This window comes from Pimephales promelas, chromosome 21 (genome assembly GCF_988280905.1).
Source record: "Pimephales promelas chromosome 21, fPimPro1.hap1.1, whole genome shotgun sequence".
NCBI classification, from domain to species: domain Eukaryota; kingdom Metazoa; phylum Chordata; class Actinopteri; order Cypriniformes; family Leuciscidae; genus Pimephales; species Pimephales promelas.
The window spans coordinates 1,501,251-1,526,542 of NC_142789.1; the positions used below are offsets into that span (position 1 = coordinate 1,501,251).

The window sequence follows — 25,292 nt, forward strand, 5'->3', positions numbered from 1 at the left end:
ATAAAAATAAGCATAATTTACATAGAAAATATGGTAGTTTTTGAAGTAAATAAATTCAAAAATACCCCCAAAATATAAAAACACCATAAATGGATAGACAAAACTTTATCGAAGACAGTGATATAACATTTATAATAAATAAAAATTAGGATCACACACCTGAGTGCCGACATTTATCCACAATTACAGGATTATGGGCTATAAAGTGAATACGGTTTGAGGGCTACAAAAAAAAAAAGTTTCACACAAATAAACCAAACAATGTTCTTTATTACACATATTGAATGTTGAAACGATGACAAAAATGGATGAGTTTTCATATAGATTGTTTGTTTCTACTGTATATCTATATGGCTTTGCAGTGCCAAAACGCTGCCGGGAATCACTTGTGCTTCTTCTTCTTCTGACTCGGATTCTCCTGAGGTTTGTCACGGTTCTCTCCCGATGTCTCGGGCACGGCCGGCTGCCAGCTCAGAGGGTTTCTTCTGTACATCGGCCAGGGAGGCAGGGTGAGCTGGAGAACAGGACAGCCATAATTACACACCAGGATTGCAGACACTTTACTTTAAGCAAACAGAAGTCTGACATACCAGACAGGATACTGTGAATCCAGCCAACATTATGTAAACCGTCCACCCAAACTGCTGAATAAATAATCCATAGACGAAGCCGATCACCTGCGAAATAAAAGACGTGAGGCGGAGGAGAAATGACAATGTTGTGATGGACTTCAAGGCGCTTCCAGTGTTACTTACCGCTGACACCAGAATGATTCCTTGGAAAATTTGCTCTGCAAGTTTTTGTCCCTTATAGTCCTGCAAATAACCAGTGTGAATATATGAATACTTGTGTTTATGTGATGAATTATACACAAGCAAGCCATCAGGAATGTGTTGCATTAGAAACGTTAGACATGTAGATTATAATGCACAAGCCACTTTCTCTTGGAATAGGTTATGCAATAAATAGGCTACTATTAAGATATTTAAAAAATATATATATTATAGTGTAAATAAATACTTGGACACATTTCGACCGCAAAATACACCCAATATATATTTAACGAATATTATCTACTACATCAACAATTGAAGAGTTCAGATGCAAAAGCCTCTAAGTGCCATTTGAAATTTTCTTCTAAAATGATCATTTTTATCAAGCTTGTATATTTAAGTTCAATAATTTCACTTAAATGGCAATGAAGATTACCTATTAATTGTCTTTTAAGTGAAATTACTGAACTTAAATATACAAGCTTGATAAAAATGGTCATTTTAGAAGAAAATTTCAAATGGCATTTAGAGGCTTTTGCATCTGAACTCTTCAATTACTGTCAATCTATCACCTGACTCCCACAGCTGAATTAGATTTAAACATTTAATGCATAGCTTTCGTTCTAATACAAGCACTAGCTAACTGGTGTCACTTGTGCTTATTACAGCAGCAAAACTAAAGTTTTATTTTATATAATTTAATATTGACACAGGACCGTCGCTAATGCGTTAGCTGCTAACAACATATGTCAGTGTTTCAAAACACCACTGAACTCACAATATAAACACGCGCATGCTTACCATCACAGGAGGGCTTACCATGTGTGTCGGAATGGATTTAAACATTGAAAGCATTTTGAAATAACAAAATAAAGCTGCTAGATAATTTTATTCAGAAGAGAGTGATAGTTAGTTTGGTTTCCCGTTTGAACGTGTGTACGTAGAGATCCGCAGGACCCCTTCAAAACATCGACCGGATAAAATACCTCCATTCTGCACAGATCAGAGAAAAATACCTCTTGTGATCTCTCGGTGCAGATGTGGCTTAAATAATAAGACGGTAAGCTTTTAACGCTGTCTCAGTGGAGTTCTAAATTAAAAGAAGAAATATGTATTTTTAATCAGGCAGTGTTCCAGACGCCAATTTCAGACCATTTATGGTCAAGGGCGTGTTGAAGTACGTCATCACCCGCTGGAACGATCGGATCTGTAATTCATATTAGAGAACGTAAGGATTTTGATTCATCTCAATGATTAGGATCTTTTGTATCATTACATTTCGTTCTGAATAGTTCTTTGATTTTGTTAAGTGGTCAAAACAATTGTAAGTGATTTGTAATGAATTGTGAATCTGCGGTTGCGTTGTTTCACCAGAAGATAGCAAAAAGTAAATTATTTTTTAATTCATTATTTACTTTAAACGCACAGAGTCATGGACGAAACGAGTCTTGTTATGTTTTATTAAGATTTGCATTAACAAATCTATCATATTTTCATTTCGTTTGGTCAACTGCTGCCTTTGCCGTATTAAGCGATTCAGTTTCTTGGAAGATGTCTTGTTCGGTGATTTAGATTCCGTTTCAAATGGCTTTATTGACATGGCAAAAAAATATTTCCGTTGCCGAAGCATTAATAATATTAAATTAAATACACATTTACACAAAGGAATGAAACTGGCGCTCTGATCAGACTCTAATCATCGACTCGTTCTGTGAACTGAAGGGGGCGTGTTCGTTCAATGGGTCAAGCCAATTAAGTGCTTCTTTACAGACCGCACTCGAATGCTATTGGCTCTCGCTGCAATCTGTCTTGGAGGAGTCAGCGCATCGAGACTGATTCGTTCACTTAAATGATTCGTTCAAAACACCAGACTCGACTCAGGCTGTTGCGCTCTAGTCTATCCTGATACTATATAACCTGTGAAAGGTCTTTTCGGCTCTGGTGTGTTTAGTGCTGGACTGAAGGGTAACTGGACTTGTTGATGTTGAGTTGGCGTTTTGGATGAAGAGCCGAAGAGAGTCCAGACGATATAATAAAAGGTATAATTAGTCCACACCTGCAAAACAAGGCTTTATGTTTGAGCAGTTTTGGACTACATGGACTTTTCTAAAATGCATTTTGTTTGAATTGGCAGGGATTTCTTTACTTGTATGATTTAATTCGTAACGTTCTTGTGTTCTAATAATCCGCTTTAACCTGATGTTAAATACATATTTCTGACTGTTTTCTTTCCTGCTCACTCATATTAGTGCTTGTTTATATTCAGAATTCAAACTCAAGTGCTTTTGTTCCAGTGCCATGACTGTACGCAGGGGTGAGTATATTCGAAAATATATATTAATATTTATATATATATTCTAGTCATTCTAGATTTGGGGGTACATTTCGACTCTCCCAGATAAACCTTCTTTTATTAAAAAAAAATGAATCAGTTTTGAATTATAACACAAATTATATTGAACTATCTTTAAAATAATGCTTTATGTATATTTAGGGAAAAAATGAATTGGAAATATTAACTAAATGACTCCCACTCCATCTATTATTGACTGTCTCTGCCTCCTGCATTCATACATTCAACTTCAATTATCATGAAACAGTTGTCTAATTTTCAAATTATTTTTTGTGTTTACTCTATTAAGTTATATAAACAATTACAAATAATACAGAAAAGATATATTCTATACAATTGAATTAATAAAAAAATAGATTTTGTGTCTGTCCCTATGTTCTGGTTGCCTCTAGTATAAAAAAAAAAAACCCCTCCAAAGCATTTGTAGAAAAAGCATGTGAATTGCACCAAGGGATGTCACTTTCTCTGGTGGGAAATTCTGAAACGCAGTGATGTCAGTCATTATTATTCTCTCATAATTTGTACAAAATGTTTAGGATACACCAATAGTAGATTACGTATTTGTCAAATCTATTATTGTGATATTGCAGTGAATCTCTCATTTACTTAAAAAAACGATAATATGGCGAAAACCCATAAAATTATATTTAGATATGCCATGTAGTATCTGGTTTGAGGTAAAGCACAAAATGGTGGAACATGTCAGCTCCATTATCGTCAGCTCTGTTATCGTCAACTCTGTTTCTGTTATGGTCAACTCGGTTATCGTCAACTCTGTTTCTGCTATCGTCAACTCTGCTATTGTCAACTCTGCTATCGACAAATCTGCTATCGTCAACCCCATTTTTGTTATCGTCAACTCTGTTTCTGTTATCAACTCTGTTATCCTCAACTCTGTTTTTTGCTATCGTCAACTCCGTTTCTGTTATCTTCAACTCCATTTCTGTTATCATCAACTCCGTTTCTGTTATCAACTCTGTTATCCTCAACTCTGTTTCTGTTATCGTCAACTCCGTTTCTGTTATCTTCAACTCCATTTCTGTTATCGTCAACTCTGTTTCTGTTATCAACTGTTATCCTCAACTCTGTTTCTGTTATCGTCAACTCCGTTTCTGTTATCTTCAACTCCATTTCTGTTATCATCAACTCCGTTTCTGTTATCATCAACTGTTATCGTCAACTGTTTCTGTTATCAACTCTGCTATCGTCAACTCTGTTTCTGTTATCGTCAACTCTGTTTCTGCTATTGTCAACTCTGTTATCGTCAACTCTGTTATCGTCAACTGTTTCTGTTATCATCAACTCAGTTATTGCCAACTCTGTTATCAACCCTATTTCTGTTATGGTCAACTCTGCTGTCGTCAATTCTGCTATCGTCAACTCTGCTATCGTCAACACTGCTATCGTCCACTCTGTTATTGTCAACTCTGTTTCTGTTATCGTCAACTCTGTTAACGTCTACTCTGTTTCTGTTATCGTCAGCTCTGCTATTGTCAGCTCTGTTATCGTCAACTCTGTTTCTGTTATCGTCAGCTCTGCTATTGTCAACGCTGTTATCGTCAACTCTGTTTCTGTTATTGTCAACTCTGTTTCTGCTAGCGTCAGCTCTGTTATCATCAACTCTGTTTCTGTTATCGCCAACTCTGTTTCTGTTATTGTCAACTCTGTTTCTGCTAGCGTCAGCTCTGTTATCGTCAACTCTGTTTCTGTTATCGTCAACTCTGTTTCTGTTACCGTCAGCTCTGCTATTGTCAACGCTGTTATCGTCAACTCTGTTTCTGTTATTGTCAACTCTGTTTCTGCTAGCGTCAGCTCTGTTATCATCAACTCTGTTTCTGTTATCGCCAACTCTGTTTCTGTTACTGTCAACTGTTATCATAAACCCAATTTGTCTTTGTCCTGGTATTACATACCAGGTTTTAAGCATTGCTTTCTTCAAACTTTATCATTTAACATATACCCTCTCTTTTCCAGTGAATGTGGTTATTCTTGTGCTGCTCGCCATCGCCTTTTTGATTATTTTGCATCGAAATCTGCTAAATCTCAATGATTTCCTGAAGCAAGAGAATCCAGGTATGAAGATGCTGATGTTGGTAAAGTTAAACAGTTTTTGTCTCCCTGAAATGCAGCAGCTCACTGATCTTCCTTTGTGTTTGCAGACACAGTGGCCGGGATGGTCCTGCCCTTTGAGACGGACCTCCTGTCGGGTCATAAGGTCATCAGAACAGGAGATGAGATCCCAGTGCTCATCACCGCTCCAGAGGAGAGACTGGGAGCCGCTGTCACCGCCATGAACAGCATCTACCGCAACAGCAAAGCTAATGTAGTGTTCAACATAGTGACTCTAAATGAGTCTGTGGTTCATCTCAGGTACACCTTATATCGCTTTACTACGGTTTATTAAACCAGGGGTTTTCAAACGGGTCCGCGAGGGAGTGCTTTGGGGTCCATTAAAAGGTTTACAGAAAAATACAGTACCGGTCAAAAGTTTGGAAACATTACTATGTTTTTGAAAGAAGTCTCTTATGCTCATTGCTTATCAAGTCTGCATTTATTTGATCAAATATACTTGATCATATAATTATAATTAAAGTAAATATAGTTTAAAATATAATTTAATTCTGTGACGCAAAGCTGAATTTTCAGCATCATTTCTACTCGGTCTTCAGTGACGCATGATAGTTTGGAAATCATTCTAATATGCTGGTTTATTATCACTGTTGGAAATGCGGCTTAATATTTAAGTCAAAAAAAAATATTTATTCATCAATTAATCCTGAAAAACTTATCAAAGGTTCAAAAAAAATATTGAAAATATAACCAAGTATGAAATCAGAATCCTAGAATGATTTCTGAAGGATCATGTGACGCTGAAGACTGGACCACGTGAGCGTTTACACCACAAAAGCAATCCGCTTAAATGTGTTTTCGATACCTCTGAAAGTGTTCAATGCGTTTTAGCCCCGTTTACTCTCGTGATCTGATTGACCAAAACGCCAAATCTTAATACCAGGCGTAAAAAGATTGAAAACCCCTGTATCAAACTATATTGTGTTTCATAACCTGTGCTGTGATCATTTGATCATTCTCATTCCAGGACCTGGTTGAGTAAGACTGACTTGAAACATAAAATTATCATTTTTGATCCGAAGATCCTGGCAGGGAAAGTTTCCACTGACCCTCAGAAGGTGGAGGCCGTGAAGCCGGTAATCAAGTGCCAGTACTTCTGTTTGAGTAGAAGTGTAAATGCCAGTTATATATCATAACTGTATATGTGTTTTATTTTTCAGTTGACCTTCGCCAGATTCTACATGCCAGTTTTCTTGCCAGATGCAGAGAAAGCAATTTACCTAGATGATGATGTAATTGTGCAAGGTGAAGTGCATAGTTTTATCATTTTTAAAGACCCCAGAATTCACATATTGTCCACACAGGCATAGCCAAATATCACAATATTGCCCATCATTACCTATATAAATAAATTGAATTAGTAATTATGTCCACAACAAAATTTGAAGGCTCCCTCCCTGCTAAATTTACAGATATTAAAAGTGCCCATAGATTAAAATATGTAACTAAAATGTATTACATTTAAAGATTTGTAAAAAAAAAAAAAAAAAAAAAGTTCAAATTGATTCAAATATGATTTACACTCACCTAACCCAAATTATTAGGAACACCTGTTCAATTTCTCGTTAATGCAATTATCTAATCAACCAATCACATGGCAGTTGCTTCAGTGCATTTAGGGGTCAAGACAATCTCCTGAACTCCAAACTGAATGTCAGAATGGGAAAGAAAGGGGATTTAAGCAATTTTGAGTCTGAGTATTTCCCAATCTGCTCAGTTACTGGGATTTTCACACACAACCATTTCTAGGATTTACAAAGAATGGAGTGAAAAGGGAAAACATCCAGTATGGGTCAGTCCTGTGGGCCAAAACGCCTTGTTGATGCTCGAGGTCAGAGGTCGACTGATTCAAGCTGATAGAAGAGCAACTTTGACTGAAATAACCACTCGTTACAACAGAGGTATGCAGCAAAGACACAACACACACAACCTTGAGGCGGATGGGCTACAACAGCAGAAGACCCCACCGGGTACCACTCATCTCCACTACAAATAGGAAAAAGAGGCGACAATTTGCAAGAGCTCATGGAAACTGGACAGTTGAAGACTGGAGAAATGTTGCCTGGTCTGATGAGTCTCGATTTCTGTTGGTAGAGTCAGAATTTGGCGTAAACAGAATGAGAACATGGATCATCATGCCTTGTTCCCACTGTGCAGGCTGGTGATGGTGGTGTAATGGTTTTCTTGGCACACTTAAAGCCCCTTAGTGCCAATTGGGCATCGTTTAAATGCCACGGCCTACCTGAGCATTGTTTCTGACCATGTCCATCCCTTTATGGCCACCATGTCCCCATCCTCTGATGGCTACTTCCAGCAGGATAATGCACCATGTCACAAAGCTGGAATCATTTCAAATTGGTTTCTTGAACATGACAATGAGTTGACTGTACCAATATGGCCGCCACAGTCACCAGATCTCAACCCAATAGAGCATCTTTGGGATGTGGTGGAACGGGAGCTTCATCCCACAAATCTCCATCAACTGCAAGATGCTATCCTATCAATATGGGCCAACATTTCTAAAGAATGCGTTCAGCACCTTGTTGAATCAATGCCACGGAGAATTAAGGCGAAAGGGGGTCAAACACAGTATTAGTGTGCGTTCCTAATAATCCTTTAGGTGAGTGTATTTGTCACATTGGAAATGAAAGGTAAAGTTCATTGTATTCATTGTATTGATAAGTTCATTATCTCAGAGTTACACATACAGAAAGTGTGTGTATATATACAGTACACATTGCAGCGGTATGGTACTGTGTGATTTTGATTAAAGTACAGCAATAAGTGCTAATTGTATTCTTCTCTAGGGGACATTCGGGAGCTTTTTGACACCAGTCTTAAGTTTGGACACGCAGCGGCGTTCTCCGAGGACTGCGACTCGGCCTCCTCTAAAGGCATGGTCCGAGGAGCTGGAAATCAGGTGAGATTATTCTGATCGAAACTGCCTCGATTAGCAGTGGGATGACAAAAAGACAGAGGAATATGAAACTACAGGATATATAAACCATTTTATTTTCTATATTGTGGTATAAAATTATTCATACCATCCAATCCCCAATTCAAAAAAGTTTTGCTGAACACGTATTCCATTTATTTACATGGATTTGCTCATTTGTTTTGCCTGCTACAGAACAGCTATATTGGTTTTCTGGACTTCAAAAAAGAGGCGATCAAGAAGCTCGGGATGAGAGCAAACACTTGCTCGTTCAATCCTGGAGTCTTTGTGGCCAATTTAACCGAGTGGAAGCAGCAGAATATCACCAGCCAGCTCGAGTTCTGGATGGAGCACAATGCGAAGTGAGTATTACTTGTGTTCTGCTTTATTATATATATGTATCCAGTGTTTAATCTGTTCAGATCATCTAAGACGTCTCGGTCCAGGGCCGTTAATGCTGTTCTGTGGTCATTTTGCTTTAGAGAGGATCTTTACAGTAAGACTTTAGCGGACAGCATCACAACACCACCTATGCTCATCGTCTTCTACAAGCACCACTCGAACATCGATCCCATGTGGCACGTCCGACATCTCGGTAAGGAAGTCGTCGAGGCTCAGGCCCCATCGTAGGAGTCTTAGCTTAGCCCTAAAACCGTATTCTGGACAAATGTGGGCAGAATAGTTTTGATTTATTTTTAATAAATACTTCCCTTGATCTGAGCGGTACAAGACTTGGCTACTTTTCCTAAGTTTGCCTCCTGAACACAATTTTTTTTTTTTTTTTTGTTAAGTGGGTGAAAAAAACAACTCCTTAATCTTGTATTTGGGTCAAAAATGGGCACCCATAGAAATGAATGGAAAAAAACTGTAATTTAGAGCAGTCTAAAATAAGCCAAAATAAGACACCAGGTGACGGCAAAGTCACTTCATCTTTAGGTTTTAGCTCTAAGAACTTATTGGAATGATATTTTAATGTAGTTAAAAAATTAAAAAAAGTAAAACATAAAAATAAGCATAATTTACATAGAAAATATGGTAGTTTTTGAAGTAAATAAATTGAAAAATACCCCCAAAATAAAAATAAAAACACCATAAATGGATAGACAACTTTATCGAAGACAGTGATATAACATTTATAATAGCGCTGTGCAAAAATTAATTGCAATTAATCGCATCCAAAATAAAAGTCTGTGTTTCCATAATATATTTGTGTGTGCTGTATATAATTATTTTGTATATATAAATAGACACACATGCATGTATATATTTAAGAAAATGTGTTATTCATATATAAAATATTTATACTCATATAATATAGATTATGTATTTATGTATATATACAGAATTTAAGCGCAAATAATTATTAAATATATACATGCATTCATAGGTATTTATATATACAGCACACACAAATATATTATGTAAACACAGACTTTTATTTTGGATGCGATTAATCGCAATTAATTTTTGCACAGCCCTAATTTATAATAAATAAAAATTAGTATCACACCTGAGTGCCCACATTTGTCCACAATTACAGGATTAAGGGCTAGAAAGTGAGTACGGTTTGAGGACTACGAGCGATTCGGGACTGATTCTCTGAGTAAGGAAAAGAAAAAAGAAAAAATCAAACTTTCGTCTTAGTGAGGAGGCGGGGTTGACCCCGTTGCTATGTATGACACAATCTTTTGAAGGCTGTGATTGGTTGGTTGTCCAAGAAGGAAAAATGGTTAAGTATAGGGTCTATTCTAAACCTTCACTTTGAAATTACATGCATAATTTTTCTTGTTTGACCATTCTCACACATAATATACGTGTATATAAATCTTTTTTTTTTATTTACCATGCTGTTAATTTGCTATAAGGTTTTTGATTGGCTTCACAAGGCCATCCTGGCCGGTTGTCAATTTATAGCATCTTATTAACTCGCTGTCATCCATCGTCTGCAACACATTTCTTCTTCGTCTTTCTGCCATTTCTCCTCTAAAGAAACTCTTAAAAGTCCTCGTCGTTGACCTTAAGACCTCTTTTAAGGGATTTCTGAATCTTAGTCATCAATAGTTTTTAATTTTGATCTTTACGTTTGTAGGTGCGACAGGAGCGGGGAATCGGTATTCAGCTCAGTTTGTGAAGGCTGCTAAACTTCTCCATTGGAACGGACATTATAAACCGTGGGGAAGGGTCTCCTCTTTTTCTGACATTTGGGACAAATGGTACATTCCAGATCCCACAGGTAAATTCCACACAATCCGGAGACACGCCGAGGAAAAATAGACCAAAAAGTGCTTTGTGAAGGGACCGCGTCAGACAATTGGCTTTGTTCAGTGGATTTCTGGACCTTCGTAATGTTCTTTCAAGAAACCCAGTTACTGGGACCAACAGCAAAGCGATTCAACACCAGTCAATGCACTACCTCCAATTATAAAGTAATAACACTAAAACATTTATGGAAGAGCTTTTACATTTTGTATATACATCATCCATGCAAGGGTCTAGATTTTGCTTGTTTTTTAAATGTCATAATCCTGAATATTTTGAGGTGGAATTGTAGACCCACTGTTTTTTTGTTACAAAATTCCCATTTCATGATCAATATTTTAGTCTGTTTCAGGGCTTACGACACAAACCTGTAACTATTAACATTTCAGATTTTCTCTGACACTACACAAACCACTTTTCCCTTCTGTTAAGTGTTATATTTCTGTTTTTTTCATCATGCTAATTTGTACACAACGGATAAAGTGTTATAATAAAGTACTGACTAAAGGTCTGTTCAATATACAATATAACCATTTATTTAGTCAAACAAGCTATAATGCACATTTTAATATGAATGAATACATACAGATGCACTACATTTCACAATCTGATTCCTCCGTCCATGAAATTTTACACAAAATCGGTGTTGAAATCGTACGCGTCGTCATCGTTGTTGTGCTGCATTGAAGTCAGGTCGACGTTGACAAACTTCACTTTAGTTTCTCTAGTTGGCTCGTCTACTGAAGATAAACAACAAAACAACTGATAGACAGAAGACATCGAAAGAAAGAGAACGTTTATTGGTGTAAATCACTAAACATACCTTCTCTCTTTTGCGTTGATTCCTGAATCTGCGTCTCCATCTTTGGAATGGGGATTTCAGCCTCAGGATTAAACGTGGCCAGCATCTGTGTACCATAATTTTTATTTTTTTTAATAAACGGTTGACTTAATTCGTAAAAAAAATAGCTGCATTTAACTCAAGACACTACGGAAGCGTATTGCATTCACTTGGAAACAAAATCTACTGTTTTTCTGAATTAATGAGTTTATTATCTCAGAATTACGAGACAATTTTTCAATCATCTCAGAGCAAAAACTTTTTTACATGGAAAAATGTTTCGTAATTCTGGGATTAACTCGTTAATTCAGAAACACAGAGCAAAAACTTTTTTAAAATGAAAAATTCTCAGATAAATCAGATAATTAACTCGTTAATTCAGAAAAACAGAGCAAAAACTTTTTTTACATGAAAAATTGTTTCGTAATTCTGTTTTTCTGAATTAACGAGTACAAATTACGAGACAATTTATCATGTAAAGTTTTTGCTCTGATTTTCTGAATTAACAAGTAAATTATCTCAGAATTACAAGACAATTTTTCCATGTAAAAAAGTTGATCTTTTTCTGAATGAACAACTTTATTATCTCAAATTACAAGACAATTTTTCATGTAAAAAGTTTTTGCTCTGTTATTCTGAATAAACGAGTAATTTATCTCAAAATTACGAAACAATTTTTCATATAAAAAAGTTTTTGCTGTTTTTCTGAATTAACGAGTAAATCATCTCAGAATTAGGAAACAATTTTCAATGTAAAAAGTTTTTGCTCTGTTATTCTGAATTAACGAGTAATTTATCTCAAAATTACGAAACAATTTTTCATATAAAAAACGTTTTTGCTCTTTTTCTAAATTATCGAGTAAATTCTCAGAATTACGAGACATTTTTTCATATAAAAATAGTTTTTGCTTTTTTCTGAATTAACGAATAAATTCTCAGAATTACGGGACAATTTTTCATATAAAAAACGTTTTTGCTCTTTTTCTGAATTATCAAGTAAATTATCTCAGAATAACGAGTAAATTCTCAGAAAAACAAGTAAATTATCTCAGAATTACGAAACAATTTCATATAAAAATAGTTTTTGCTTTTTTCTGAATTATCGAGTAAATTCTCAGAATTACGAGACATTTTTTCATATAAAAATAGTTTTTGATTTTTTCTGAATTAACGAATAAATTCTCAGAATTACGGGACAATTTTTCATGTAAAGTTTTTGCTCCGTTTTTATGAATTAACGAGTAAATTATCTCAGAATTACGAGACAATTTTTCATGTAAAAAAGTTTTCTCCATGAAAAATGATCTTGTAATTCTGATATACTTAACTCATTAATTCAGAAAAACAGAGTTGATTTTTTTTCTTCAAGTGAATGCAATACGCTTCCGTAAGACAATTGTTCTGAGAAACAATAAGATTCATCTCAGATATGGTTTGTGAATATAGGATCTACAGTTGTAAGAGAGAGATCAGAGTTGGATTAAAAGGTCATCAAGGACTTCTGTGAAGAGTAAACTCATCATTTCTCAAGGTCTCTGACGACAGAAGTGCGTCGCTCATGTGAAGTACCTCGTCTGTGCTGACGGCCATGTCCGTCTCCTCGGTCACCGTCGTAGTTATCGTCTCTTTAGGCAGCTCGCTAACGTCCAGCACGCCAGCAGTGGGGCCTTTAGAGCTGAAGTGTATACTGCTCGCTAGATTAGGGAACCGCACACCTGAGGACAAGTACATTTCATTTATGTTTTGCTTCATAAAATATCAAGGGTTATATTCTGATTTGTTCAATGAACTGATGTACCATTGATAACATTCTGGTTGCCCTCCCTCACCATGTCCATGTTCAGACCTGACCGCAGTTCAGTCACAATGGCATGAGAGAGGTACGAGGGGAGGTCCTGTCGCTCTGGAGCTCTGCTGTGGTAACTCAGTTTAGCTCTAAAACACACAACATAATGCTTAGGAGGACTGCGGATTCGACTTAGAAAGAAAATGGGTTTCATGGGTATTCAGAGTTGTGTACAGTGTTAAAGAGATGGATTCTCATGCTAGACATGGCCAAAGTTTAACCTTCAAATGGCCTTTGTTTCCCGTTTACACTTCTGGGCTATATAAATTGAGTAATTGTACAAAAAATATACATTATTTGTTTTGTTTACTTCTCATCTATTCATTAATGCTGTATTTTTGGAGATATAAAGTACTTTTGTATCCATATACCACACAATTCCTCAACTACACCATTAGCTTGCATATGAAATATTTTAAATATTTTTTATGATACATTGCATTTATGCTCTAGTACCAGGCCTTCATTTCTGTGTAAAAATTTTCAGATTTATGCCGGATTTTTTCAAGGTCCAAACTCTCATTTGGACCTTGAAACGTTTGGACCCCATTGAAGTCCATTATATGGGAAAAATCCAGGAATGTTTATCAAAAACCTTAATTTCTTTTCAACTGAAGAAATAAAGACATGGACATCTTGGATGACATGGGGGTGAGTAAATTATCAGCAAACTTTTTTTTTTTTAGTGAACTACTCCTTTAAAGCTACACTGTGTGATTTTTACCCCCATCTAGTGGTGAAAAGGTATATGACCATCCAGTGAATATTAGTTTCTGTTCCTCTCAATTAACTCCTACGGTGGCCAATGTAGTTCAAGATTAACATGGCTTCCAGTTCGACCTCGTCCATGAGTGTTAACTCAAACGTAAACTCAAAAGGCGAAGCTTGAATTAACGGGTATGTCCCTCTTTGGCTAATGTACTTTCAAGATGGAGGGGCAACATGGCGACCGACATTAGAAATGCTTACCCGTATGTATTTTCAATGGCATATTATACACTCACAAGAATACTTTATTACTTCTAAATATACATTAATGAGTACATATATTTTTGGAAGAACTAAGAATAAACTAAAAGAGTTACAGCTTTAAGAATGAAGTGCGATGAATAAACTGACCCCGTCCAATCGTTGAGGAACGTCGTGGCTGCCAGCTCTGTGTTGGGAATGCCGCCTTTCTGCAGGAAACCGCGTTTCTTGGCTAATGTGGTCAAGAACTCCAAGGAGTTTCTGTAGTTTGGGACATTATACTGCAGCATTATCTGAAAGAAACACGTGAAACGAGGTTTGCAATGCTGTATGTGGTTAAAAAGAAAAATGCAGTAATTCACCCCTCAAAAAGGATTTCCACTGTTAAAAGTTTTGCATCAGGTCGACCAATTCATCGGTTTTTCCGGATATATCTAGGTTATAGCTAATAAAACACATATTTGACCTGTAGCCTAATATTTTAATGTTTAAATTATTTTCTGTAGAAGTTCTCATTTTAATAGATTTATTTAATTTGGCACATTTCAGTTCAGCACTTGGATACTGGACTAAAAACAAACATAACGCTCCATTTTAAAAAATACCGTTTAAATAAACGGTTATCAAACCTAAATATCGGTATCGGTAAAATCCACTATCGGTCGACCTCTACTGTGTGTTCACACCGGACGCCAATAGCGCGTCAAATTCACGTCTACCGCGTCTAGTTTGACTCTTGACCACTTTGTGTTAATTCGCCAAACTGACGGACGTAAAAATTGATGCGCGTCAGAATCGAAATCCGTTGGCGGCCATCTTTTTTATGTCGATCGAGCATTCATGGAGAGAGTCACTGCTCTGTGTTTGCTCTGGAGAGCAGAACAGCGGCGTGGGGATCATCGTCGCCGTATTTGTGTCCACCGGACCCTTCGGAGGCGAACCGTTTGACGAGTTCCACCGTTTGACGAGTTCCACCGTTTGACGAGTTTCACCGTTTGACGAGTTCCACCGTTTTTACGAGTTTCACCTAGGGGTGGGCGATATGGAAAAAATATCATATCACGATTTTTTTAGGAAAATCACGATCACGATTTTTTATCACGATTCTTGGTTTTAATAAGTTGGTTTTAATATTTTGCAAGTGGCTGTTCATTACAGCCAAACTAATGTCCTTATGTTAAAAACAAAGCCTTAGGTAACAAAATAAAAAAGAAAGGCATACATTTAGGCCAGTGGCGAAGATAAAAATCTTTGTCATTATTTTCTTTGTTATTAAAAAAATAAGACAAGATAAACATTACACAAATTAATATTCAAATTAAATAAATAGTGCTTTATTTTTCAGATGCAGTAGGTGTATTTAGCAGTAGCATTGAAGAAAGTAATTAAATTGAACAAATATGAAATTAAAACACTACAGAGACTTCACTGAATAAATTGATTCTTATTAAAGCTACTATTAAAGTTCTCAGTCAGTGAGTGATTTTCTCCTTGTGTTTTTTTTTTTTTTCTTTTACTAAAGAGATAGTTCCCTCAAAAATGAAAATGGTCTTAATTTACTCTCTCAAGATGTTTTAAACCCGAATAAGTTTCTTTCTTCTGTTGAAAATAAAAGTTATTTTGAATAATGTGGGTAACCGAACAGTTGCTGGTCCCCCTATAGTTTTTTTATTGGTTCTCTCCTGGAAGTTAATGGGGACCAGCAACTGTTTAGTTACCCACATAAAAAAAAATCGTTCTTTTGTGTTCAGCACAAGAAAGAAATTAATACAGGTTTGTAACAACATTAGAGTGAGTAAATAATTACAGATTATTATTATTATTATTATTATTTTTTTTTTTTTGGTGAACTATCCCTTTAAGGACGTGCGGCAGTACTATTTATTCCTGTTGCTTTTAGACCAGCACGCGACGCGTTTAATATAGACGCATATTACACCAGATATTCTCTCAAATGTTTGCTTTCACTTTAGACATAGCCTGTTTATGTAAACATTGTGTGTATTTTACAGTATTAGCATAATAAGATTCGAAAGATAACTTAGTCCAGTATTCAGGCGCTGTTTACAGTCTTCTAGTTCCTGTGATTGTCGTAGATAATTTATGCGGTCAGGAAAGCGCACGCTAGAACAGCGCATCAGCGCGTGAATTAAACGTTTAACCGGCAAGGCTTATGCAAATAATGAACTTTTGTGAATTGCAGTGTACCGTACCTGTTCATTAACGTGTGATCACGTGTAGGCTGCGTCGCGTTATACAGTTCAGAGACGGAGGCGCCAGAACTGAACTGATAGAATGCACTGTAACACGATACTACGATATTTCTTCAAAAGCAGATCGTGGAGACATTTTAATCGTCCACGATTAAAAATCGTCATATCGCACACCCCTAGTTTCACCGTTTGACGAGTTTCACCGTTTGACGAGTTCCACCGTTTGACGAGTTCCACCGTTTGACGAGTTTCACCGTTTGACGAGTTTCACCGTTTGACGAGTTCCACCGTTTTTACGAGTTTCACCGTTTGACGAGTTTCACCGTTTGACGAGTTTCACCGTTTGACGAGTTCCACCGTTTGCTCGCTCCAGGTGCTGCGCTGGATGACGGTCGCTGTCTTCCGCCTGTCCCGCGGCCAGTTTGATGACCTGTTGTCCCGCATCGGAGCGAGGATCACCCTCGCCCTCATCCATCTGTCATTTATTTTTGTTTTGATGATAAATAGAGCCAGCCTCAAAGTTATTAACCTGTCCTGTGATTTTTTTTTTTCCAGCTCTCCATTGAAACAAATGTGATTGTGTCCCTTTGTCAGTGTGAGACACAGCTTAAGAGAGAGGACACATTCTCGTTCTCGAGTCATTAATATTTGATCTCCTACTGTGGTTTCTTACATGCTGCTGATTGCACTGTTTGAGTAAAGCGCGTACGGCCTCCAGAGGACTCTCCTCCTTCTCCTCCACCTGGAGGCTCCTGAGGGCCAGCACGTCTCCGGGGTTACCGGGGGCCGCCACAATCCCCGGGCTGTCAATCATCTTCACACTTTTAGTAATGTGCACTTCCTGCATACATCTATAGAGGAGGGGAAGAATATCATTGAGGTTGGTATGTTGTTGAGGCTCAATGCCTTGCAGCAGAAATGCATTTTGGGAAATGAAGCTCAGTGTTGGATTGATTGAAGACTTCATGTGGTGGTCAGTTCATCACAGTTCATCATGCTTCAAATTCACATTTACTAGGACACTAAAATAATGAAGCTTTACCTGGTCAATCCTCTCTGTAGGCCAACATGACAGGCTCGCATCTCTTTCAGACTGTTGATGATGCTGCTCTTTCCCACGTTAGGGAAACCTGGAACAAGGTCAAGATAAAAAAATATTAAAGAAACACTAAGCAGTTTAATTCATGATGATGGAATGAGATCACTGTGGTGCATACAAATTAGGGCTGGGTAAAACATATCGATTCCTCAATTTTAATCCATTCTCGTTTAAATCAAGAATCGATTAGGCTAGTCATCCTGTTTTCAGCTGATGAAGGACTGGAACATTGTGGCGCTCATCTAGGGCCCTATGAAATCCGTTTTATTTTTCACAAATTCCGTTTTTTCAGTTTTAATTTTTGGGAATTCATATTTTTTTCCCCTCGACTTATTTTAATCGTAAAAAGAGTGTGCTTTTAAAGTTAATGATTAAAATGTATGCAAATAAAATAGGAATGACCTTAAAGAGTAACTAACAATAAACCAACTTTTTTAGTTAATGATCTGTAAGAATGGATCTTCATTAATAGCAGTCATTGATTCGAGTAACTTTTGACATTTGAGTATAAAGTGTTTTATTTCTACAATATATGGTGTAAAAACGTCTCAGTGCTGCCCTCTTCAGGTTGAACGGTGGCTACTGCAGTTGAAAGCGGTTCTTCGTGACGTACGCAGGTTTCAGCTCACCACGCGAGCTACGCCCTTGGCAGTATAAAAACCAGCTTGTGTCGTCAAAACCACTGTAGGGAGTCAGGAGTTGGAATTGTGAGTATTGAAAACGACCAGGATTGAGTGTTTTAGCATCTATTTCATCCCCTCTATCTCCGCCCACTTTTTCAGCATTTTTCAAATATTGCCAGTGGGTGGAGTCAGGCTCTGACCAGCCATGCGTTCCATTCGACCGTAAGTGGACTGCGAAGTGGACTTCACAGGGTATTTCGCCATCTTAAGTGAGATTCCAATTCGAAGGGAACGAACATTTTCAGTTCGAAGGGCACTGCAAACGGCATAGGGAATAAGGGAACATTGGTACATCACTTCACAGGAAGTCAGTGAAGTCCACTTCAACTGATATACCGTGTTCAGGGAGTAGGGAGCAGTGAACACTGCGTAGGGACCCTGTCGAATGGAACGCACCTCAGGGGTTTAGTTACCCTTTAATGTTTAACTCAGTAACCCTTTCAGGACAAATACAGCATGATGCAACATAACTAGGGTTGGGTATCGTTTGAATTTGAACGATTCTGATTCTGATTCCGATTCCTTGTTTCGATTCCGATTCCTAACGATTCTCGATTCTGATTCTTTTAAGAGGCAGGGTCAAAGTTTAGCTAACCTTGCTAACCAATGGCCTTTCTGAAGGAAATAATCCTTTCTGAAGGAAATACTCCTTTTGTAAAAATACTCCTTTTGTTACAAATTTTGCATTTTGCAGAGATTTCGTTATTTTTAGAAAAGTGAAGCCACACTTTGGATCGCGGACGTAAGGTACTCATGTTCGCATGGTTATGCCAACACTTCCGGTAGACGCTTCTTCGTTGGTGTTGTTCAGCGGTTTCTTCTTCCGCTCGGCGGACTGTGAATATCGAAACTAGGAATCGAAATTTTAACTTTTGAACGATTTCGGGAAAAACGAAAAGTTAGTCTCGGTTCCAATCGATACTCGATTCTCGATACCCAACCCTGAACATAACACTGCGCTCTTTAAGTAACCACAAAATATGGTTGCGAGCTTTAAATTATATTAGTTTATATAAGTTCGTTTCTCTCTCGCCCAGTGTCGCTCACGGAGTTCGCTTCGAACGGTGTGCACGTTGTGTGTGTGTGTTTGTGTGTGTGTGTGTGTGTGTGTGTGAGAGAGAGACGCGCGAGTCATAGAGAGGTGGAGGGAGAGCTGGGAAAGGAATTACGACTGAGACAATACGCTGCAAGTTTTAAATAGTTAAAAAAAAAATGCAATATGTGACGAAACGCAATATGTGGTGGCGAATTAGTCAATGTTTGGGAAACACTACATAAGTCACGTGCGAACTGCTCGGCTCGGCACTGACGGCTCATAGCATTGAGTTTCTTTTTTGTCAACGAAATCAGAGCCGTTTCGCCATGCATTCATTGTTTTGATTGTCATTGTAGCTGAAATGGCGGGAGACGCCCATTTTTGCTTTCCCCGATCTGCATTTTCACCAGACATACGTTCTTCTCGCTCACAAAAACAGAATTTCAAACCAAATATTAACACGTTAACACTAGATTCCGCGTTAATGTGCCAAATCGCGGAAATCATAGGGCGCTATTCATCCAATCCAATAAATTTCAATAATCCTTGTGCTTTGTTACTATCGATATGAAACCATCTCAAATTTCTAATTACATCCATTTTCTTACGAATTCCAGACCGTTTTGGCGGACGCTCGGGCGTAGCTCAAGAGAAGCACATGATCTCCTCTTCCCCCTTAATAATACCAGTTACAACGTGAAAAACATGAATGAGCATCTGAAAGTGTGCTAAAAGATAGACTACAACTTATCGAAATCTGTATCATGTCACATGGAAACTACGTCAGTAAAACAACGTCATATTTACCTCAGAAAAACCATATCCAGTGACCATAAACTCGTTAATCAGCGAGAAAAATTAACTCTAGAGAGGAGCATTTTTCTAAATATATGCACCATGCTACATATTCATTATAATTTTTAATGTATGTTTGAATAAATCTGGCTAGTTTTTATGACAGCCACGATTTAAATGTTTATTTCATATAACTTCATTATTATAAAAATAAATAAGTGTAATTTAAGTGTTTGTATACAAATCAGTCTATATTTACCAATGTTATAGCAGGCTACAGCATTAGTTAAGAGATTTGTTTTCCTTGAGAAAAATTGCCATGTATTGTACCTGATCTCCAAAATAATCAAGATTGCATCAAAATCGAATTGTGAAATTTGTGTCGATACCCAGCCCTAATACAGATGACAAGTCGTCTTACCGACAACGCCAACTTTAAGCATGGTCTCGCCATCTTTCTCTTTAGCCAAGTCAGAAAGCGTCTGTAGGAGACAGTCCCGTCCGAAACATGAAGCCGCTCTGCTGTGATCCAGAACCGCATTAGTTCCTCTCTGCTTCTTCTGGGACTGTGAAATGGAGATTACGAAGTGACTTAAGCAAACAATGATGTGGTCTCTCTGCTCACCGATCAAAATAGGCTTTGGCGGGACACAAATGTGCTTTAGCGGCCAGTAAAAGCGGACGATCTGACGGGTTTTAGAAGATTAAATACAGTGGTGTGAATACGTTTGGACACCCATGCTAAAGTTGCCTAAAAAGAGGAATAAAAAAATCATCTTTTGGATGTTGATCTTAATGCCTTAATTAGAAAAATTAGGAAAACTCCAACCTTTAAGGACACAAATTTTCTTTGTGAATGAATAATGCATCATAAATAAATAAATGTTTTTCCTTAAAATACAGGGTGCATAAGTCAGGGCACCCCTATGTTAAATTCCCATAGAGTCAGGCAGATTTTTATTTTTAAAAGCCAGTTATTTTATGGATCCAGGATAATATGCATCCTGATAAAGTTCCCTTGGCCTTTGGGATTAAAATATCCCCACATCATCACACACACCTTCCACCACACTTATAGATTGGCATGGGGTACTTTCCACAAGATCATGAGAGATGAGAGAACTGAAGTAAAACCATGCCAATCTCTAGGTGTGGTGGAAGGTGTGTGATGATGTGGGGATATTTTAATCCCAAAGGCCAAGGGAACTTTATCAGGATGCATATTATCCTGGATCCATGAAATAACTGGCTTTTAAAAATAAAAATCTGCCTGACTCTATGGGAATTTAACATAGAGGTGCCGTGATTAATGCACCCTGTATTTTAAGGAAAAACATTTATTTATTTATGATACATTATTCATTCACAAAGAAAATTTGTGTCCTCATTTTTCTAATTAAGGCATTAAGATCAATATCCAAAAGATGATTTTTTATTCCTCTTTTTAGGCAACTTTAGCATGGGTGTCCAAACTTATTCACACCACTGTATAACCCGAAACAGAGCCGGCCTCTATTTACCCAAACCTGCAGCCACAACAGGCGTGTAAAAGAGACACGCGTCTATTCGGGACTCGGCTATTATGTAAGGGTTAATGCCCTCCGAGGTGGTGGTTTAAGTCCATTAAAACCTGACAATGGACACCTCGTCGGGCATTAACCCGCTTATACCATGGTCACTTGCCAAATAAAACATTTTTAAAACATTAGCTGCTAGTTTATATTTTAATTAGGCTAAATCTCGTTTTTACAAATAATAACTCGCCTGGTTTATTTAGCAACCGGAGATATTTATAGTCCGAACCCTTCAGGTTCAAAAATGCATTTTGTTTTTTCATGAAACACAAAGGTAGGCGTAGTTATTTTTTTTTATTACACATAAAACAATTAATCAAACAGGCTCCTTAGGCTTGAAACGCTGTACTCTCCTCCTGCCTTGGTTGTCTGGACTGCTGCGTAAAACTGTAATTTACTTTGCGACGTTTCTCCGTTTTATTTACATTTTTTCTTTCTTCAGCAGCATCCCATCAGTCATCGAAGTTGTCATATTCTCCATAAATGTTAAAAGAAATAACGAAGTCGCTCATTGTTGTATTAGTATTCTATGTAATATCTAAATAACGTTTTGATGGAGCAAATTGTTAACGGATACTTTGACTGCCTGTTGCTATGGTTACTCACAGCTGTTGTAGGCAGCGCATTTATTTCTATTTATTCATTTCGAATGGTAAACAGGCAGTTTCACCAGAACTACTTTACTAGGTGTCCTCGATCACTTTTTAACGGACACCCTGCAGCCAATCAGAATCGAGTATTCACCTTGACCGTGGTATAATAGAAGTTTTACGGTATTGTGAGAAAATGAAACCGTTCTTTGACGCATGTAAACCTGATGTAGGAGACTTTAAATCAGCATAATAGGGGCACTTTAACGAATGCTGTGCATTATGGAAACACATACCACAGTTCTGTCCTTTAGTTGCATGGATGCTTTGAAGAGAAAAGTTGGACACTCAGCATCAAGATACCCAAGCCATTTCTCAAGTTTATCTTTAGGAACAAGATCTAAAAAGTAAAGAGAGACTTTAGTAACGTTTCCATCATACTTCACCCAAAAATGAACATTATGTCATTAATGACCTCATGTCGAGATCCACAACACAATGCTGAATAAAGTCGTAGTTTTTGTTATTTTTGGACTAAAATGTATTTTCGATGCTTCAAAACATTGATGTCACATGACTACTTTGACGTCTTTATTTCCTTTCTGGACAAGGACAGTATACCGTACACACATTTCCAATGAAGCTCTCGGACTAAATCTAACATATCTCAAACTGTGTTCTGGAGACGAACGACATGAGGGAGAGTCATTAATGACATCATTTTCATTTTTGGGTCAACTAACCCTTTAAGTGTATGGCAATCCAGACTGCTCTCTACCTATTTTGTTCAATACGAACAAGAGTTTTTTCTTTCCCTCGTGTTTGAGGACGGTTTCCTCCAGCTGAGGACAGCGGCAGCCCAGAGGATCTCTCGCGTCCAAAACCTCCACGATCACGTCAGATGCCTCAATAACCTGCGCAAGAATTCAATCCTGTGTAAGATCAACCTTGTCAGTCTGTTACTCTGGATATCAGTTTGTTAACTTGCCTTGTTCAGCTCGCAGCATTTGAATGTTTTAGCGCTTTTCTCTTTCGCTACCGCAGCTCTTGCTTCTCTAACTTTGGTCCCCTGCAAACAATCGATAAAATTTGAGTTAGTGAAGCTGGAGTCAGTGATTTACTTCATTAGTAAATGCAGCAACACTCTTCTTACCTTTTTAGCTTTCTTGGCTGCAGGTTCGACTCCGGCACTGGCAGCTTCTTTACCCTCTTTCCTCTTTGCAGCTCGCTCTTGCTTCTTTACAATCTTGTTTTGCTCTTTCAGAGCTTCAAGCTTCAAGAACAACATAATTAATACTTGGATAAATGTTCCACCTTTGATTGTAATGAAATTGCTGTATATAAATTCTGTTACCAAACAAACCCAACTATGTGTGTAAATACACATATAGACATATGCTTCAGTAATTGATACTTTGACTATTAGTTTGGAAAAATGAACTGGTTTTAGTAACGATCTTACCTCCTGTTTTCTCTGCTCGGCTTCTCGAAGCACCTCCTCTTTAAACGGTGCACTGTTTGGTACTCCAACATCTTTCTTCGGCTTTCGGCTTATCCCCGTCTTCTTCGCCGCTTTCTTTAATTTACGGTTATGCTCCCGAACCTAGCAATGGAGAAATACAAAAAAGAAAAAATGGCAAGTGTCCAAATGTGCAATAATAATAAGATTTCAAAAAAAAAAAAGCCTTGTCATGTGTTTGTCCTTTGGACAAGTAAACCGGACGTTCAATTGTATATAAAAGGTTACTTGTCTATATTCTCATCAGCTTTTACTTGCTTAAATAAACATATTTGTAAATTTGAAAATGATTCCCAGCGCACTTCTTTTCCAGTTAGGCTCCTCTGGATGATGCATTAATATGTATACTGTTATTAACTTACCAGTTCATAATAAATGAGCCATGTTTGCGGATGTGCCACCCTAACTTTTAAAAAATATACAAATAGCTGAACAAAAGTGGTTCAATTATCTTAACAGTTTTAAACTACTGATATTTCTAAAATATTTATATAAAAGATTTCAAACCTAAAATGATGCCATAGCTCATGTTTTTTTTTTTTTATCATGACACCATTTTAAATCGTTTTCTTGTTTTATTTTTTTTACCACCAGACATTTTGAGGGGTTCAAGAAGAAAACAAAACATAAAACAACCAGTATTATTTAAAAGTATTAAAAATTAATTCAAACTAAAGAGGTTTAAAGAATACAGCAGTTAATTTATTAATTTATCAAATTATTTCAAAAGGAAACCTGGACACAAAAATATGCATGTCATGTCATTGACCCATATATGTATAGATATATATGGCTGTAAGTTACAAAAGCCCATTTTACTTATGTAATGTACATGTAGAGTTGAAATCTTACCTTCTTCTGTATTTTGAAGCGTTTGGCGCATGATACGCGTTTGCTTGCCTTCTTCAACTCTACAAAAGACACGTGTGTTCCGTCAGTGTTTGACTACGTATTTACTATAGTTTATTACATCCTTTTTGCAAACAACGGGTTAATATAATGATTTACGTTGCGTTTATATACTTAAAGTACGTAAATAATAATATTTCTGAAAGTATATACTCACTCGGCCTCTTCATGTCTGTCTCTGCTCCAGCACGCGCTCCTCTAGTACACGACGCAGCGGCACGTGTCTACTCCTCACTTCCGCTTCCGCTCTCGCGCTGTAAATGGTTAATTTTTTTCCCTCAGTATCTTAATAAATCACTCAGCCTCCTTTTTGAATGTGTGTCAGTCCTCAGACAGCTCTCAGAGACAGCTGAGCAGACACGGACGGTAAGGCCTGCACCTCGCGCGCTCTGTGTATTGTTTGCAAAATCTGCCGTTCGTGCTATAATAAAGCGCGAGCATCATCACGCAGAGTGTTGCATGGCCCAGTGCGTGCGTGCGTGCGTGTGTGTGTGTGTGTGTGTCTGTCTTTGTTTTTATCCGCCTGTCCTGATGCATGTGTCCAACATGTCTGCAGACACATAACGGTCCCACCTTCACCATCATCATCATCGTCATCATCATCGCTCTGCTGAAGTGGCCGTGATCATCAGACGTGATAATAAATGCATCTGATCACAGGTTCACGCATTGTCTCATAGCTGCACATCACTCATGCTATTGTAATAACAGCATAATAAACACAGAAGACGTGCTCTATTGATGTGCAGCTTCTTGTGTTGTTCTATA

At 37.5% G+C, this 25,292-nt stretch overlaps 4 protein-coding genes and 1 long non-coding RNA gene across 11 annotated transcripts in view; 2 read left to right on the plus strand and 3 right to left on the minus strand.

Annotated features, from left to right (window-relative positions):
* Positions 1 to 250: 250 nt before the first annotated feature.
* On the minus strand, positions 251 to 1,754 carry spcs1 (signal peptidase complex subunit 1). 2 transcript variants are annotated; one of them, XM_039656399.2, is made up of 4 exons: positions 1,593 to 1,754; positions 756 to 815; positions 591 to 677; positions 251 to 514 (listed from the first exon to the last, which is right to left on the minus strand). In XM_039656399.2, the coding sequence occupies exons 1-4, from the start codon at positions 1,626 to 1,628 to the stop codon at positions 383 to 385; spliced, it is 315 nt and encodes a 104-aa protein (XP_039512333.1). In that variant the 5' UTR covers positions 1,629 to 1,754; the 3' UTR covers positions 251 to 382. The 2 variants fall into 2 exon arrangements, with proteins under 2 accessions (XP_039512333.1, XP_039512332.2); XM_039656398.2 differs by having other exon boundaries at positions 1,575 to 1,732.
* Positions 1,755 to 2,659: 905 nt separating this feature from the next.
* Positions 2,660 to 10,961, plus strand: glt8d1 (glycosyltransferase 8 domain containing 1). The gene is made up of 10 exons (XM_039656173.2): positions 2,660 to 2,812; positions 3,040 to 3,087; positions 5,101 to 5,199; positions 5,286 to 5,496; positions 6,224 to 6,332; positions 6,417 to 6,501; positions 8,064 to 8,176; positions 8,387 to 8,553; positions 8,674 to 8,786; positions 10,281 to 10,961. The coding sequence occupies exons 2-10, from the start codon at positions 3,072 to 3,074 to the stop codon at positions 10,463 to 10,465; spliced, it is 1,098 nt and encodes a 365-aa protein (XP_039512107.1). The 5' UTR covers positions 2,660 to 2,812; positions 3,040 to 3,071; the 3' UTR covers positions 10,466 to 10,961.
* A 2-nt stretch (positions 10,962 to 10,963) lies between these two features.
* Positions 10,964 to 24,763, minus strand: gnl3 (G protein nucleolar 3). Of its 2 annotated transcripts, none has more exons than XM_039656172.2 (15): positions 24,682 to 24,763; positions 24,468 to 24,526; positions 23,559 to 23,699; positions 23,250 to 23,369; positions 23,085 to 23,165; positions 22,875 to 23,010; positions 22,393 to 22,496; positions 20,354 to 20,498; positions 17,362 to 17,449; positions 16,993 to 17,170; positions 14,257 to 14,399; positions 13,090 to 13,226; positions 12,861 to 13,006; positions 11,274 to 11,358; positions 10,964 to 11,187 (listed from the first exon to the last, which is right to left on the minus strand). In XM_039656172.2, exons 1-15 carry the CDS (start codon positions 24,692 to 24,694, stop codon positions 11,081 to 11,083), a joined length of 1,683 nt encoding a protein of 560 aa, XP_039512106.2. In that variant the 5' UTR covers positions 24,695 to 24,763; the 3' UTR covers positions 10,964 to 11,080. The 2 variants fall into 2 exon arrangements, with proteins under 2 accessions (XP_039512106.2, XP_039512105.2); XM_039656171.2 differs by having other exon boundaries at positions 10,964 to 11,190.
* Positions 14,540 to 16,975, minus strand: LOC148969658 (uncharacterized). The gene is made up of 2 exons (XR_016148416.1): positions 16,506 to 16,975; positions 14,540 to 15,133 (listed from the first exon to the last, which is right to left on the minus strand). It is a non-coding gene; the product is annotated as an uncharacterized LOC148969658 (long non-coding RNA).
* The window catches only part of pbrm1 (polybromo 1), a 35,635-nt gene continuing 35,094 nt past the window's right edge, over positions 24,752 to 25,292 (plus strand). For 4 of the 5 annotated variants that reach the window (XM_089124931.1, XM_089124934.1, XM_089124935.1 and 1 more), the window contains exons 1-2: positions 24,752 to 24,890; positions 25,081 to 25,184. In XM_089124931.1, coding sequence (XP_088981057.1) covers positions 25,169 to 25,184 — 16 coding nt within the window. In that variant the 5' untranslated portion in view covers positions 24,752 to 24,890; positions 25,081 to 25,168. The remainder of the gene's footprint in view (positions 24,891 to 25,080; positions 25,185 to 25,292) is intronic. The other variant, XM_089124933.1, reaches the window with a different exon arrangement.

Coding starts and splice junctions, on each gene's coding strand:
- spcs1 (XM_039656398.2), bottom strand. CDS start 1,628: ATGCTTTCAATGTTTAAATCCATTCCGACACACATGGTAAGCCCTCCT. Junction 816..1,574: donor TGGTAAGCCCTCCTGTGATG/GTAAGCATGCGC, acceptor GGTTATTTGCAG/GACTATAAGGGACAAAAACT. Junction 515..590: donor GATTCACAGTATCCTGTCTG/GTATGTCAGACT, acceptor CCTGTTCTCCAG/CTCACCCTGCCTCCCTGGCC.
- glt8d1 (XM_039656173.2), top strand. Junction 5,200..5,285: donor CCTGAAGCAAGAGAATCCAG/GTATGAAGATGC, acceptor TTGTGTTTGCAG/ACACAGTGGCCGGGATGGTC. Junction 6,333..6,416: donor AGGTGGAGGCCGTGAAGCCG/GTAATCAAGTGC, acceptor TTTATTTTTCAG/TTGACCTTCGCCAGATTCTA.
- gnl3 (XM_039656171.2), bottom strand. Junction 20,499..22,392: donor AACTAAAGGACAGAACTGTG/GTATGTGTTTCC, acceptor TCCATTTCACAG/TCCCAGAAGAAGCAGAGAGG. Junction 11,191..11,273: donor ATCAACGCAAAAGAGAGAAG/GTATGTTTAGTG, acceptor GTTTATCTTCAG/TAGACGAGCCAACTAGAGAA.